Raw genomic sequence first — 15,835 nt, 5'->3', positions numbered from 1 at the left:
TTTCTTAGCTCAAGCAATTAATTAAGCATCCAAGCCGACTAATCAAAACACAGCTACCATTTCTTTGTGACCTCTGACTTAGGCCATGATGTTTTGGATGTACTCTGTGGGCAACTACTTGTTGGTAACACTCATCAGGAGTTGCTTATCACGGTTTGATGCCTTATTTACCGGCATGAGTAGAAGATGAAGTGTCAGAGAACTGCTGGTCACGTTTGCTTATCAGACTGGGGTTGCTGGTAGTCAACGAAGAGAACGAGGAAGTAATATTTGTGGCTCTGCCGTCAGACATTGGACGCTTTGTTTTGCCCATCACACTTTGCTTTGTCCATCATACTGTGTGAATGTGGGGAGAAAGAGTTCTGAATATGTTCAGGAAGCTTTGTACTGTAGTAGAAAATAGATGCCTTTGGAGTCATATAGACATAGATTTGAATCTCAGCTGCACTGCTTAAGAGCTAACTAACCATGGATAATTTGCTTAACATCTCTGAGCTTCAGTTTCCTCATTTATAAAAAGAGAAGACTGGGTGCAGAAGGAACCAGGCTCCTTTAATCTTCCTGCCCTGCCATCTTTAGTATGTGGCTTTCTACCCCTAGGTTGCAAGCTGGCTGTTGCATCTACAAGCGTTGCTTCTGAATTCCAGGCAGGAAGAAGGGGGGAGAATGAAGGTTAAAAGGCACATGTCAGCTGTGTCTCTTTTATCAAAATTCAGCAGCTTTCCTTGAAGTCACCTCTAGCAGACTTCTGTTTACTGGCCATATTAGCCACCTCTGACTGCAAGGGAACTCGGGAAATAAATTTTTTTAACCCATAACATTTCCACTAACTCATACAGCAGAGTTCTACTATGAATGGGAGATTGGCTCCTGGCTTAAAAATCCCCAGCAGTATCTGCTAAAGTGCTCAATAATCCTGGATATTATGTTTATAATACTTTTAATCTCAGCTAGTCTCTCTCCTTTGTCATTACATCCAAAGTGCTGGGCATATGGCATGCACGCGCACGCATGCGCGTGTATATTCAGTGTGGTTTCTTGCTCATTTAACTGGTACATCAGAAGTATTTTCTTCCCAGTGAGATTTAATAAAAGGCTAAAAATTAAAAAAAAAAAAAAAAGAAAGAAAGAAAGAAAAAAGAAAGGGCACTTTCTGCATAAGGAACTATGCCAAGAAAGTACCTTTGGGTTTTCTTTTTATTGAAGATTCTTACAATAACCAAAATCATTATGATAATAGCTAAAAATTTACTGAGAAGTTATGGTGTGCCAGAGACTGTGCAAAGTTCTTTCTGTTCATTATAACCATCATAAAAACTCTATAAGGTAGACTGCTTAAAACCATACAGCTAATACACAGTGGAGCCAATATTTGAATGTGAATCTGTCTGATTCCAAACTGCTCTTTATTACCTGTCAGATTGCGAGATACTCCTCACCTACTTCTGGAGACTCTTTCCAATTTTATTCTAAAGCCCAAATCTTGGCCTCACATTTGGCCAATACCACAGTAATAATTGCTGTAGGTTAAGACTCATCAAATTAGTGGTACAAAGTTTGATGAGAAACAGGATATATGCATATTTTAAAAGTATCTCCACACGAGATACCTATTAATTATAAAGAGAATAACAGGGGCTTCCCTGGTGGCGCAGTCATTGAGAATCCGCCTGCCAATGCACGGGACACGGGTTCGAGCCCTGGTCTGGGAAGATCCCACATTCCCTGGAGCAACTAAGCCCATGTGCCACAACTACTGAGCCTGCGCTCTAGAGCCCGTGAGCCACAACTACTGAACCCACGTGCCACAACTACTGACACCCGCATGCCTAGAGCCCGTGCTCCACAAGAGAAGCCACCGCAATGAGAAGCCCGCGCACTGCAATGAAGAGTAGCCCCTGCTTGCCGCAACTAGGGAAAACCTGCGCACAGCAATGAAGACCTGACACAGCCAAAAATAAAATTAAAAAAAAAAGAGAGAGAATAACAACAGTAACTTTACAGTGGCGAAATCAGGCTCACAACACCGTAACCAAGTAATCAAAGTTAACGTCACTAGTAATGAGATACACCAACATCACATGACTCCTGAAATGACGCCCTGAGAAGGACACAGCATCACTTCTGTAGTATTCTTTCCAAAAATGCATAAGCTAAATTTAATCATGAGGACCTCAGACACACCCAGCTTGAAGGACATCCTACAAAGTAACCGGCCAATATTCCCCAAAAGTATCAATGTCATGAAAGACAAAGAAAAGCTGAGGAACTGTCTTAGCCTGAAGAAGACAGAAAATATGACAACTAGATGCAATATGTGATCCTGGATTGGATCAAGGACCGTAAAAAATCATTAGTGTGACAAGTAGGGAAATCTGAATAAGATCTATATATCAGTTAATAGTATGGTATCCAAGTAAATTTTCTGTTTTTCATAACTGTACTATCATTACGTAATTGTGTACATTTGGAAACTAGGTGAAGGATATATGATAACTGATTTTTGTTTCTTGGTGACTTTTTCTTGCATCTTTTTATAAGTCTGAAATTATTTTAAAATGAAAAATTAAAAAAAACAACCCTTATCTATCCCAGTTCACCTGTTAAAGGTGTTTACTTATCAAAATTATGTCTGAACTACAAGTCAATGGACTGCAAGTGCATCTCCACCAGCTTTCTCATCTGCTCGGCATTCTGTGTTCTGTCTCTAAGAGGATGCCCTGCTCTTTGTCCAGATGGTACCATGCTCAATGGTTGCCAGATCTAAGAGAGAACTATTTACACCCTAGATAGCATACATTTGTATATTCATTATGACAACTTTCTGGCAAATGAGAGAAAAATATTTTGTGCTAACACAATCAATATATTGTGACAGTTTACCATCATATGGAAGTGAAGTGTCTTGGGAAGGGCACTTTTTTTCTAATTCACAGTATGAGTCAGCAGTAGCCCTGCACCCCATTCCCTTCAAAGTCACCAGCAGGGTACAACCTCTCTTCTAGATTAGATCTAGTCATAGGCCATCTCCTGGCAGGAGGGATATCCCCTTTCCTCATCTCTCCTTCAGCTACAAAATGGAACTTTCTCTTAGATTCTAAAACGTCCTGGGGTGCGACATCCCCAGGTTGGTGGTGGGAACACTACACTGACCAGCCAACGTGTAAAGAGGAAATGGAGCAGTTAGACCTCAGAGTTGTAAGATGGATAGGTGATTCTCAAACTTTTCCCCAAAGGTTCCTGAATAGCAGAGAAGAGTTATATCAGGTAGGATGCTTTGGGCTGCAAGTAACAGAAAACCCAGTTCAGACTAGCTTACACTGTGAAGAAATTTATTAACAGGCAGTCCAGAGCTCAAAAGGGCTCCAGGCCCAGTGTCATAAGGGCTGCACTCCATTTCTTTGATATTCTCTTGGTTCAGTATTCCTTTGTGTATCAGTTTTGTCTCCAGACCAGGGTCCTCACTGTTAATAAATGGCTTACAGGAACAAACAGGGACACACATTTCTTTGTTCATGTTCTGTAGGAGAAAAAGACCTTTTACCCATTGTACCACAGAAACTTTTCCCTTCAGTCTGACTGGGCCAACTTAGGTCACATATCCACTCCTCTGCCAATAACACTCCCCAAGAAAGAGCTGTGCCGTGAATGACTGAAGTCTGAGTTCCTAAACCATTCAATGGCAAGGTTGTGGGATTCCCATGAGCGGTTTAGAGTAAGCAAGATATACTCCCAAAGCTGGGGATGAGGTAAAATTTCTTTGAGTAATGGGCCTTCTGAAGAAAGAGTGGATACTTGAACAAAAATCAGGGCTTTGTCAGGGAAAGGAATGGGGACATTTGACGTGGGGAAGTGAATTCCTGCCCCTTGTGAATCAAGAATGTTGGTCCAACATGACCTTCTACAAATAGGATGTTTCTTTGTGTGCCTTCTTCCTTTTTAAATGGGTTATACCACTATGGAAAATAACATGGAGGTTCCTCAAAATGTTAAAAATAGAGCTATCATATGATCCAGCGATCCCACGGGGATATATATTTGGGTATATATCCAAAGAAGTTGAATGCAGGGTCTCAAAGAGATATTTTCACACCCATGTTCATGACAGCACTATTCACAATAACCAAGAGGTAGAAGCAACACAGATGTACATCAATGGATGAATAGATTAAAAAAATTTGGTTTATAGGAATATTATTATCCACCCATAAAAAGGAAGGAAATCCTATCACAAGCTACAACATGGATGAACCTTGAGGACATTATGCTAAGTGAAATAAGCCAGGTGCAAAAACACAAATACTGTATGAATCACAAAAGACCATCACACTGAAAATATTGTATGCATCACAAAAGACCATCACATTGCAGGATGCAATGACATTTCACAAATGTTAATATTTTCTCTTCTACCACATTTCATTTAATTTTAAAAATCCTTTTCCTGCTTTATCTTAAGAATCATATACATTTCTTGTTCTATTCCATAATGTCTGGGCTGGGTTTATCTAGAATGAATCTCCTCTTCCAATTTTGTCGGAAATTGGTTACTTTAAGAAGGTATTTATCCTGTGGCATCCAGAAACCCCTGGCATTTAGCCACATTTGAGAAGCAAGGTATGCAATCAGAGGAATGGATTTTCTGGAAGACAATCCCTCTAGTTAAGTGAATTGTAATGCAGCCATATGATAGACTATTAGCCATTAAAAAGGCTTATGAAGAGTCTACTTTTTAAATGGGAGAAATACTTATTTTACAATAATAAGTAAAAAAAAGAGAATGCAATGCTGACAATGACTGTAAAAGAAGGAAGTTACAGTAACAATAGTGGGAATCTGAAACATATGTATAGGAAAACATCCCAAAAGAAACCGATGAAAATGTTAACGGTGGTAGCCTTTGGCTGGTGTATCTTCAGGAGAGTTTTTCTTTGAACTTTCAATTTTCTTGTTTGTTTTCTTTTGTTGTTTTGTCTGTTTGTTTTTTCCATAATTTACAACACATCTAGAATGTTTAGTAAAGGAAAAGTGAACTGGGGTAAACACAAAAATTGTGGGTCCAAGGGTGTCACTTATGAAAACATAAACATTATAACCACGATTTTGGCTGTCAGAGGAATTATACCACCTCCCACATCCCTGCTTTTTTATTTTTAATGTGTTTTTGACAGTTGAGGTCAATATAAAAATACCACTGTATACATAAAAATAAAGATAGATCCAAAATTAAGTTGTTCAGTTTTCTCTGTGATTTAACTCCTTGGCCATTTAACATATTGCAAGTAAATTAATTTAGAACAAAATTAAATTCTTGGTTGTTTGAAAAAGGATTAAAAGTCTTCCATCTAAAAATATGAAATTATTGTTCAAAGGGATATAATTCGAAAATCTGTGAGCACATTTATGTGTAAAAAAGTCATTTCCTTTTAACTCTCCCTTACATGACGCATGTACCAAAATCTGAGAAAGTGCCTGGGTTTGTTCCATTTAAATGCTTTTTAATAGTGTTGTCATTCTGTTTCTGGCAAGCAAACCTTTACATAAGCCTAAAGATGCAGAAATTCTAAGATTAGAATAATTTAGATTCTGTCCTTGGGACACACTGTTTGTCTAGTGTAAGATGATGGAATGTCCCTGTAGGTGAGTCAGCTCTCGGCTCGGACTGCAGACTCTGCTAAGACTCTAGTCCCTGGATCTCATCCGCTCGTGATCTCCATCAATGTGGTTACAGGGCCACTCTGAGCTAGAATCTGCAGCTGCTGCTCTCCCCAGCCCAGGAGCACCTGCCCTGCAGCGACTGGAGCTTGGTCTACCCATGCGTGTCCTGGTCAGGTGGTGTTGGTCTGCCTCTTACTTCTGCAGGGCTTTGTCAATCAGTGACTTAATTTTTGAGGCAGGAAAACTTACTGAGAATCAATTTTTCATATTCTCCATATCCTGTGCTCACCACTCCCTTTCTCAGCAAAAGGCTCATGGTATTTCTTGCCTTGGGGTTTTTTTTACACAAGGAAAGCAGACATTTCCATGGAGCACTTTTTGTTTTGTTAAAGTTCAAACTCTGCTAGAGTCTTCTACACATTCTTTCTGTTTTTAAAAAATATTTATTTATTTGGTTGCGTTGGGTCTTAGTTGTGGCATGTGGGCTCCTTAGTTGTGGCTCGAGGACTCCTTAGTTGTGGCATGCCAACTCTTAGTTGCGGCATGCATATGAGATCAAGCTCCCTGACCAGGGATCGAACCTGGGCCCCGGCATTGGGAACGCAGAGTCTTATTAACCACTGCACCACCGGGGAAGTCTCCTATGGATTCTTAGAAGGAGAAAGGGAGACTCTTCGAGGGCAGCAAGAAGGAAAAGACAAATACACCTGTCACTAAAAACGGGGGTCTGTGGGTGGGAGGATTCCTGAGATCTGAGTAGCCTCGGTGCAGTGGCCAGAGGAGGAAGCTGGTGCTCAGGGAGGACGACTGTGAGGTGAGGTGTACCTTGACCTGCCCCAACCCCTCAAAGATCCTCGACGTCGCAAGTCACACAGAAGCCACGGAGTGGCTCACTCCAGAGGAAACTTTTCTAGTACAGAAAATGGGCATCCAGCAGATATACATGCAGTTGGAAGAGAGAGGACAGGCCCTCTCCATGCGTTAGCACACTGGGCAAGAACCAGAATCCCGAGTCAGGTCCCTGAATGGCTGAGATGTCATTTCCTGCCATTCTAGTGGAGTTATGCTAGGAGTTAGTTTTTCGTTTTTTTTTTTAAATTGTAGGTGAATATTTAATTATTTATTTATTTATTTTTGGCTGTGTTGGGTCTTCGTTTCTGTGCAAGGGCTTTCTCTAGTTGTGGCGAGCGGGAGCCACTCTTCATTGCGGTGCGTGGGCCTCTCACTATCGCGGCCTCTCTTGTTGTGGAGCACAGGCTCCAGACGCACAGGTTCTGTAGTTGTGGCACACGGGCCCAGTTGCTCCGCGGCATGTGGGATGCTCCCAGACCAGGGCTCGAACCCGTGTCCCCTGCATTAGCAGGCAGACTCTCAACCACTGCGCCACCAGGGAAGCCCCAGGAGTTAGTTTTAATTAAATTTAAGAAAATAAAATAACTGGACATTTCTTACTCATTTGAATTTGTGTACATTCCTGCTATGTCTGTCTGAGCTCCTATTTCTTCACCATATCCTGGCGATCAAACACTTGCCTCATAGCATCACTGTAAGGGTTAAGCCAGGTTAACATGTGAGGGCCTGGGACAGTGCTTGGGTATATTTAGTAGGTGCTCAACTGCTGTTGATTCTCTAAAAAAAGTTTTTTCCTTCTCTTCAAGATGGGACTGCCAGAATGAATGGCAGAAGTTGGTATGAGGACCTATGGAAGGCCTTGGGCTAGGGAAGGTAGAGGGGCAATGTTTTTAACAGTAATAATACTTTTTTTTTCTTTTTTGGTCTATTAATTTGGGACATTTTTTTACTGAGGTATAAGTTGATTTACAATATTATATGTTTCAGGTATACAGTACAGTGATTCACAATTTTTAAAGATTATACTCCATTTATAGTTATTATAAAATATTGGCTATATTCCCTGTGCTGTACAATATATCCTTGTAGCTTATTTATTTTATACACAGTAGTTTGTATCTCTTACTCCCCTACCCCTGTCTTGTCCCTCTCCCCTTCCCTCTCCTCACTGGTAACCACTAGTTTGTTCCTTATATATGTGAGTCTATTTCTTTTTTGTTATATTCACTAGTTTGTTTCATTTTTCAGATTCCACATATAAGTGATATCATACAGTATTTGTCTTTCTCTGTCTGACTTATTTCACTAACCTAATACCCTCTAGGCTCATCCACGTGGTTACAAATGGCAACATTTCATTCTTTTTTATGGCTGAGTAGTATTCCATTCCATCCACACAGCACATCTTCTTTATCCATAATGATAGCTAGTATTCATTAAGAACCTATTATGGGGCTTCCCTGGTGGCGCAGTGGTTGAGAGTCTGCCTGCCAATGCAGGGGACACGGGTTCGAGCCCTGGTCTGGGAAGATCCCACATGCCACGGAGCGGCTAGGCCCGTGAGCCACAGCTACTGAGCCTGTGCGTCTGGAGCCTGTGTTCCGCAACAGCAGAGGCCGCGACAGTGAGAGGCCTGCGCACCACGATGAAGAGTGGCCCCCACTCGCCGCAACTGGAGAAAGCCCTCACACAGAAACGAAGACCCAACACAGCCAAAAATAAATAAATAAATAAATAAATTTAAAAAAAAAAATTTAAAAAAAAAAAAAAAAAAAGAACCTATTATGGGCCAGGCATTCCTGGACTATAAATCTTGTCTGTGGTTTTGCACCTGTTCTGCAGAGCTCTAAGATTCCATGGAGGGTCTCAGGAACTGCAGTGAAGAGCCAAAGGGAGACCAATGAGTTCACATGCAGGGCTGCTTCCTCTACTTCAACTAGATCGGTTTTGCTTTTACCTGTTTAATATGTTGATCCTCTACATGAGATTTTGTTTGAAAAGTAGTATGTCTCTCAAAAATGTCAGAAAACGGGCTTCCCTGGTGGCGCAGTGGTTGAGAATCTGCCTGCCAATGCAGGGGACATGGGTTCGAGCCCTAGTCTGGGAAGATCCCACATGCCGCGGAACAACTGGGCCCGTGAGCCACAATTGCTGAGCCTGCGCGTCTGGAGCCTGTGCTCCGCAACAAGAGAGGCCGCGATAGTGAGAGGCCCGCGCACCGCGATGAAGAGTGGTCCCCACTTGCCGCAACTAGAGAAAACCCTCGCACAGAAATGAAGACCCAACACAGCCATAAATAAAATAAATAAATAAAAATAAAAAAATAAACAGGAGCTGTTGTTTAAAAAAAAAAACAAAAAATGTCAGAAAACTTCTACAGAGATATTGGATCAATATGGCAATATAAACAAACACATGTTCAACCAGCCTTCCTCTCCTGATCTAAACCCTAAAACTAACCTAAAGGATATATATATATATATCTGTAGATATATAGATATTTGAAGATCATGTTGACTTACAAGATGAATTGCTCTAAATGGACCAAAAATTCTGCAGAAACTGCTGAAAGACAGAAAGTAGAACTGGGATAACACTGAAGGAGGGACCCACTGCCCAACACTAAAGAAGAGGGCACCTGTAAGTTGTGAGTCAGGCTTCAGTACTGCTCCAAGCTTGGGGAAAGCGCATACAGGGACGGGAGGCAGTACCAAACCAACATTCAGTGTGATTTGGGTAGCATTACAGCAGTGGGGACAATCAGGCAGTTCCTCTTCTCCTTCCACCTGTGCTACGCAGCAAACAGCAAAGGCAATTCCAATGGGACCCCCAGGGCATTATAAGCAGGATAGTAACCAAGAGGTGTGCATACCCCAAAAGAAAGTGGGAGTTCCCGTGCCCAGAAGACGAGCTACTGATCCGCTCAGTCTGGTAGTATGTCCTGCCTCTCCCCTATAACCACAGGAAGCAGAAACATTGAACAGATACGCACTCAGACATACAGGCAAGGCTAAGAGACAACTGAAAATGCAAACAGAAGGACAACCGAGAAATCACCAAACATTTGAAGAAAAACAAAGAGCAGTCCCAGAAGGAAAGAATGGAGGGAACGAAGAAGAGGAAATATTCAAAAAACAACAGAATAAAACAGCTTATTGTCAATGAAAGACATGACACCTCCAATGAAAGGCCCCATGAGTGCTGCTTAGAATGAATAGAAAAACAAACAAACAAACAAACAAACAAAACCCAGATCACATCTAGACACTTGATGGTAACATTTCAGAAAAGCTCAATTAGTAACTTGCTTTTCTGTTTCTATTCAGTCTCCTAAAATTTGGTCACTTTATTGGACAAAGAAATTTTTTTGGTATTGTCTGCCAAGATGATGTGAGTTGGAATACTTTTAGCAAAGGAACCTGATACTCTTGGCTGTTTGACTGACACAGCCAGTAGTTGAGCCCCATGCTGGATAGTGTGAAGATGTGGCAAGAAGAGGCTGGATAGGCTAAATTTATAGTCATTGAATATAGATGTTTCTTTTTGTTCCAAATGATCTGTTTGGTATTTAATCTGCCTCGTTACTTATTGCCCCACAAGTAATCAGAACAAATGAAATAAAACAACCCATTTTGGATCTGTCCCAAACACTCCTACAAATATCCCCTAAATATCCACTCATTTGAATGGTTTTGTTTTTTTTTTAACAGTTCCACAAATGGTACATCCCAACTGTGACTCAGAATTATTGTTAATCAAGTTCAGAATTAAAAACGTGTTTTAGACATTCTACTAAAATATTTCCTTCAACTTAGAAAGAATTCATTAGAATTTTGAATGCCTTTTAAGCGTTTGTGGTTTGGGCCCTACATCATGTGTTATTTTATGAGTTCTTTTTGGAGAGCCAGCTTTTCTCCCTCATTCTTATCATCCTCTTATCATATTTGTTCAGATCTTCATCGAACATCTAATATGAACTGAAGATTGTTGATTCAGTCCCAAGTCTTTCGTCTTTTTCCATTAGGTGCAAGAGCAGTCCTTAGGACTGAGGAGTTTACAAAAATGAGTAAAGCACAGTTCCTGTAAACCCAGAAGTGTTTAAAATCTAGTAAATAAATATGAGAAATGTATAAAATCCAATGAGGATTCTCTCCCTCAGGAGAGGAAAAGATCATATTTGTTATCTAGGCCATGCTCATGTTATTTTTCTACATTGGTCTCTCCTGTAAGATTGTAATAATAACTACCATTTATTGGTACCTTCTGTACCCAAGAGAAGCTGGCATTTGATGACCTAGATGGGTGGAATGGGGGGAGGAGTGGGAGGGAGGGGGTTTAGGTATACATATAGCTGATTCACTTCGCTGTACAGCAGTAACTAACACAACATTGTAAAGCAACTATACTCCAATAAGAAAAAAAAAAAGAAAGAAAGAAGCATCAGACTCAGAAAGGTCCGCTGACCTTGCCCAGTGTCACAAACTTCTAAGTGACAGAGCCTGGAATTGACCCGTCTACTTGACCATAAAGCCCTATTTATTTTTCCCCCAACTTAAACATACTCTTTCCTCTGTCTTGAGCATACATTCTATGTTCCCACCTCTCCCTTTACTATGGTCCATTCTCCTACTTTAGAAAAGAAAGGCATACACTCACTTATCTGGAATCTTCTTACGGTGCATTGTCCCAAGAAGTAAAAATCTCCTGGTTACCTACGAAAGGGACAATTCAAATGACTGGGGAAGCCTCCTTGAATAATTAATCAAAGCACGTAAAAAAACTGCCCAATGCCTGTCTTCCTTATACATACTTCTGGTAAGAGCAAAATGTTGCTTTAGAACCAGGGTATTTTGGCTGATGTTGGGATATTCTGAATTAAATCAGAATGGGTAGTGGGGGTGACTGTACTTCTGCCCTTTTTGGACTACAATCAAAGAATGCAATGCCCTTGAAAATTCTATGAGAGCAAAGCAAACACAGCTTAAAAAATTTTTTAAAGGAAAGCAATTCTTTTCAGATATTTAAAAAATACTCATCCTGGCACTTGTCATTAGCTAGAAAGAAAAGCACCTTCAAATAGCCTATGAACCGTGGTGGTAGCGATGGCGATTATTTTTCAGTGTAACTGGATTTTTTTAGGAATACCAACTTTTTAAAGATACATTGATTAACACCCACAGGTAAGATTTTTACAAGATTTTTCTCAGATTAGTTGTATATAATCCAATAGGGAGCTAAACCCTATTTTATCAAATCTAGATCATGAGATATTTATTCCGATTATAGTACATTCCCATTTTATTTCATCTTCTGAATTATTTACTTTTTACTATCTCCTAATAACAGCACGTGAATTTGCTAGCTGCTGGACCAATTAGTTATTAGCTATGTGACAGGGATGGGCTATGTGCTCATCAGCTGGGCTTCTTCTTCCTGAGTGTGCAGGAAAACCACATTTCCCTTTCTCCCCTGCAGTTAGATTGAGGCCACATGCCTGGGTTCCTATCACAGGAACATGAGCAGAAGTAATGGACACCACTTTCCAGGCCTAGTTATAAACTCCCCCAGCACCACTGTTCAAGCTCTCTCTTTCCCTTCTGCTGGGCCCATGGAGGTCAATATTGCAGATTACCAGATGAAAGGAACCAAGCCGCTGTTTTGAAGACAGCTGCCCCAGAGTCACCCTACTCTCACTGGGGCTATGAAATGAATGATAAATAAAACAGTGTGGGGCTTCCCTGGTGGTGCAGTGGTTAAGAATCCGCCTGCCAGTGCAGGGGACACGGGTTCGAGCCCTGGTCCAGGAAGATCCCACATGCCACAGAGCAACTAAGCCCGTGCGCCACAACTACTGAGCCTGCACTCTAGAGCACGCGGCCACAACTACCGAGCCCACGTGCCATAACTACTGAAGCCCGTGCGCCTAGAGCCCGTGCTCCGCAACAAGAGAAGCCACCGCAATGAGAAGCCTGTGCACCGCAGTGAAGGGTAGCTCCCGCTCGCCGCAACTAGAGAAAGCCTGCGAGCAGCAACCAAAAATAAAATAAATAAATTTATTAAAAAAAAAATTAAGAAAAAAAGCAGTGTGGAGTTATTTTATTTTTTTTACAGCAGCTAGCTTTAATTACCCTGATTAATATAAACAGTGTATACTTTTATTAAGCATCTCAGATTTCGAATCATGTATTGTACATTTCCTAAAGAATATCATACCTGCTCTCATAGGTCTTGATTCATACATAACTTCTACTCTTAGCTGGATACTACATTGTATTACTGCAAATTAAGTAATGAAAAATGTATTACTTTGTTTCAATTAACTAATGTAAAATTAATTATATGAGAGTTATATCATTTTAATCTTTATTACTTTTAGAAATATATTGTACAACATGGATTCTGTAACTTACTTCTCAGTGTTTTTGATACGATTCCTTAAAAGAAATATTAACACATCTGAACTGAAAAATAAAATAAGACTTTTTTTGACAGAAAATAAGTCAGATTTTAGTGATTAGCTTGCACATGAGGACTGGCTTTGTCAATTAGGTCATATGGCTTTGTCATTTGTCGTCTGGTTGACCACAGGATAGGAGCACTTTCCATGTATTCAATGAAAGAAAGCTTTAAGTTTTGACATAACTATATTTAAAAAATGTGATAAAAGTTTGTAAAAAATACTGTACTACCACAGATACTGAAATAAATATCTCCAATTTTTACTGAGTAAAAACTTAAATGAAGTGCTGCTGGGTGAAAGAATAAAAGGTATAATTAATAGTCACTTAATAATCTGTGACAAAGCCTTTTTGGTACAGTTTCAGAGACTGAGACTCTAATGTCTGTCTAATTAAACCCTTTATAAGTCAGATGGCTTCTAATTCATAGTTTTCAACAAAACTAAAAAGAGGACCTAATTGAATTATTAGCTGATAAATCTTTTAAGTAATTCTGGATAATAAATCACTCTATTATTTTTGACATCTAATTTGACAGAATTTCAAAGAATTGGGTGACATTGCCATAATTAAATTTTCTATTCTTATATTATTATTGTGAAAAACATCAATAGAATAGAAGTGGTACTCTGTCCCATTTTAGACATAATTAATATTCTTCCATGAGTACCTGAACTAATGGAAAAATAAATCCCCATTAATTTCAATAAGCGGTTTATCCCTGAAAATTTCTACTTATGTGTTTGGCAATTATAAAAAATATTTAATGTATTTATATTGTTTTAACCACTTGTATAACAATAATAATTATAACTACAGAAGTACTCTTTTTACCTTAGAGGGAACTAAAAAAATTAAAATCTATATCAGTACTTTTGCTTGAGACACATCATAAGGTGATCAATGAAAGACTTCTTCAGCACAAACACTTCTACATTACGGTAAAAGACTTATATTAGGGTGAAAAACTGGGGGAAATGGAATGCAAAGGAGTTCAGAAGTAAAAAGAAACAACGCTCATTTTCTGATTGCTAAAGAAGAGTTCATGTATTTTTAAAAAATGTGTGCTAGTCTCAAAGTTGCTAACATGCGATCATACTCTATTTATAACTTGATATTTTTTCTTGTGTATCTATTTTTTAAAAATTGGTTATGTTCTATATATTCTATGTATTGGTTATATTCTATGTTCTATGTATTCGTATTCTGGCTCTGCCATTCACCTATGACGAGAGCTTGGGTATGTGCTTATCTTTTCAGGGCCTTGGTTTCTTTTTTTCCCTACAAAATGTGAAAGTTGAACCACATCATTTGCAGGTCCCCTTACGTCTCTAATATTCTATAACTCTGTGACTCAAGACTCAGAAATATTCCTTTAGATGACTGAAAACAAAAAGTATCCAAATATGCATTTCCTCTTTTTCCCCTTTCTCATTTTCCTTCTTCCCTCCCAATATCACTAAGGCCCTGTTGGCATAGAGCAAAGATTGTATGTTTTGAGGGATTTACTAAAATTGGTCTCATTATGTATCAATTAATTACAGTAATTCATTGGCTTCCCTCAACCAAAAAATAATCAAACTATTCATGACATCATTATTCTCCCTAGTAATCAAAATCTGAAAAGCATATAATAAAGATAATATTTTCTAAAATAAAAAGATGATATTGGCACGATCCTGCTTCCTCCTTTTGAGGAAGCTAGAATCTTGAAATAGCTCATCAGAAATAGAAGTCTTTAGAATAGAAAAGTTGACCAGAAAGGCTATAATTGTTGTTAAAAAATATGTATGTGAGGTCCACTAGCACCGCCTTGTGCTATTTATAAAACAATGCAAGATATGATGTATAAATAGTACTATTTTGGTTTTAAATATTTCCATTTTGGTAACAGAATGTTGTGGTTTTTCACATTTGCAGTGAGACAAGGTCCTGAAATATTAGTGCTGTGTTTTTCTTTCTTGCCCCACACTTCGGTGTAGTTACACGTACACATGTTGACTTGTGGACAACTGAGATTGCTAGATCAGGGATTCAAAGAGAAAGAGACATTTAATATTCAATTGACTGACTTCCACAAAAGGGCAGAGTAGAGGAGGGAGCTCATGTGAGATGGTTGCTGACCAACCCTGGAGAGCTATGTGGAAGGGAGGCCAGTGACTGCAGCCCATCCCCACCATTCACGTGCGCATGCCTCTCTGTGTAGAAGAGCCACAGGTGCTACTGTCATCACTGTCAGGTCATCACAGCACCTGCACTCGGCCTCTTAGCTCATCCAGGTGAAGGATGTCCACCTGTGTCCTACGACTTTGGTAGCCTCCCACGTGAACTGCTGTCTGTTAAATTTTACCCTTGTTAACAGGACACAAAACATCTTTTCAAAATCCTTCACCACCAGAGGACATTGAAAATGAAGAAGAAAGAGAAGCCACAGTTTTGCCACTTGGAAGAGTCTGGACTGGGAAACCCATCTCTGGTGTATGTGTGTGTGTATATATATTTACATGTATATATTTATACTGGAGAAGTATTAGGGTCTTAAGACTAAATGAGATGGCATATAGGAAAATGCACAGTTCTAATTCATCTATACATCCAATTAATAAAATTTTATTGAATACCTAATGAATATTTATTGAGCACCTACTATGTGCCAGGCACTGTCCTAGGTACTAGGGACATAGTAAACAAGATGGATGAGGTCTCTGTCTCATAAGCTTGCACTGTGGTGGGGGAAGACATAGTGTAAACAGATAAATAAGGTAATTTCAGTTACTCTAAGTGTCATGAAGAAAGTAAAAGAGGCCAGTTGGATAGAAAGTGACTGGCTGGAGGGTGAAGGGAGCAACTACAGGGAGGGTGGGCAA

At 39.6% G+C, this 15,835-nt stretch overlaps 1 protein-coding gene across 12 annotated transcripts in view; it reads right to left on the bottom strand.

Moving 5' to 3' along the window:
- Nucleotides 1–15,835, bottom strand: part of PANK1 (pantothenate kinase 1) — a 110,937-nt gene that overhangs the window by 86,557 nt on the left and 8,545 nt on the right. For 3 of the 12 annotated variants that reach the window (XM_082423747.1, XM_082423757.1, XM_082423755.1), the window contains one exon: nt 11,167–11,222. The exons of 8 other annotated variants lie outside the window; for them this stretch is intronic. In XM_082423747.1, the coding sequence (XP_082279873.1) occupies nt 11,167–11,222 (56 nt within the window). Of the gene's footprint in view, nt 1–11,166; nt 11,223–15,835 lie in introns of those variants that run through there. One more of the 12 variants, XM_082423748.1, reaches the window with a different exon arrangement.

This window comes from Balaenoptera physalus (assembly GCF_965194825.1).
Source record: "Balaenoptera physalus genome assembly, chromosome: 14".
NCBI lineage: Eukaryota > Metazoa > Chordata > Mammalia > Artiodactyla > Balaenopteridae > Balaenoptera > Balaenoptera physalus.
This window is presented reverse-complemented; position numbering and strand designations above follow the sequence as displayed.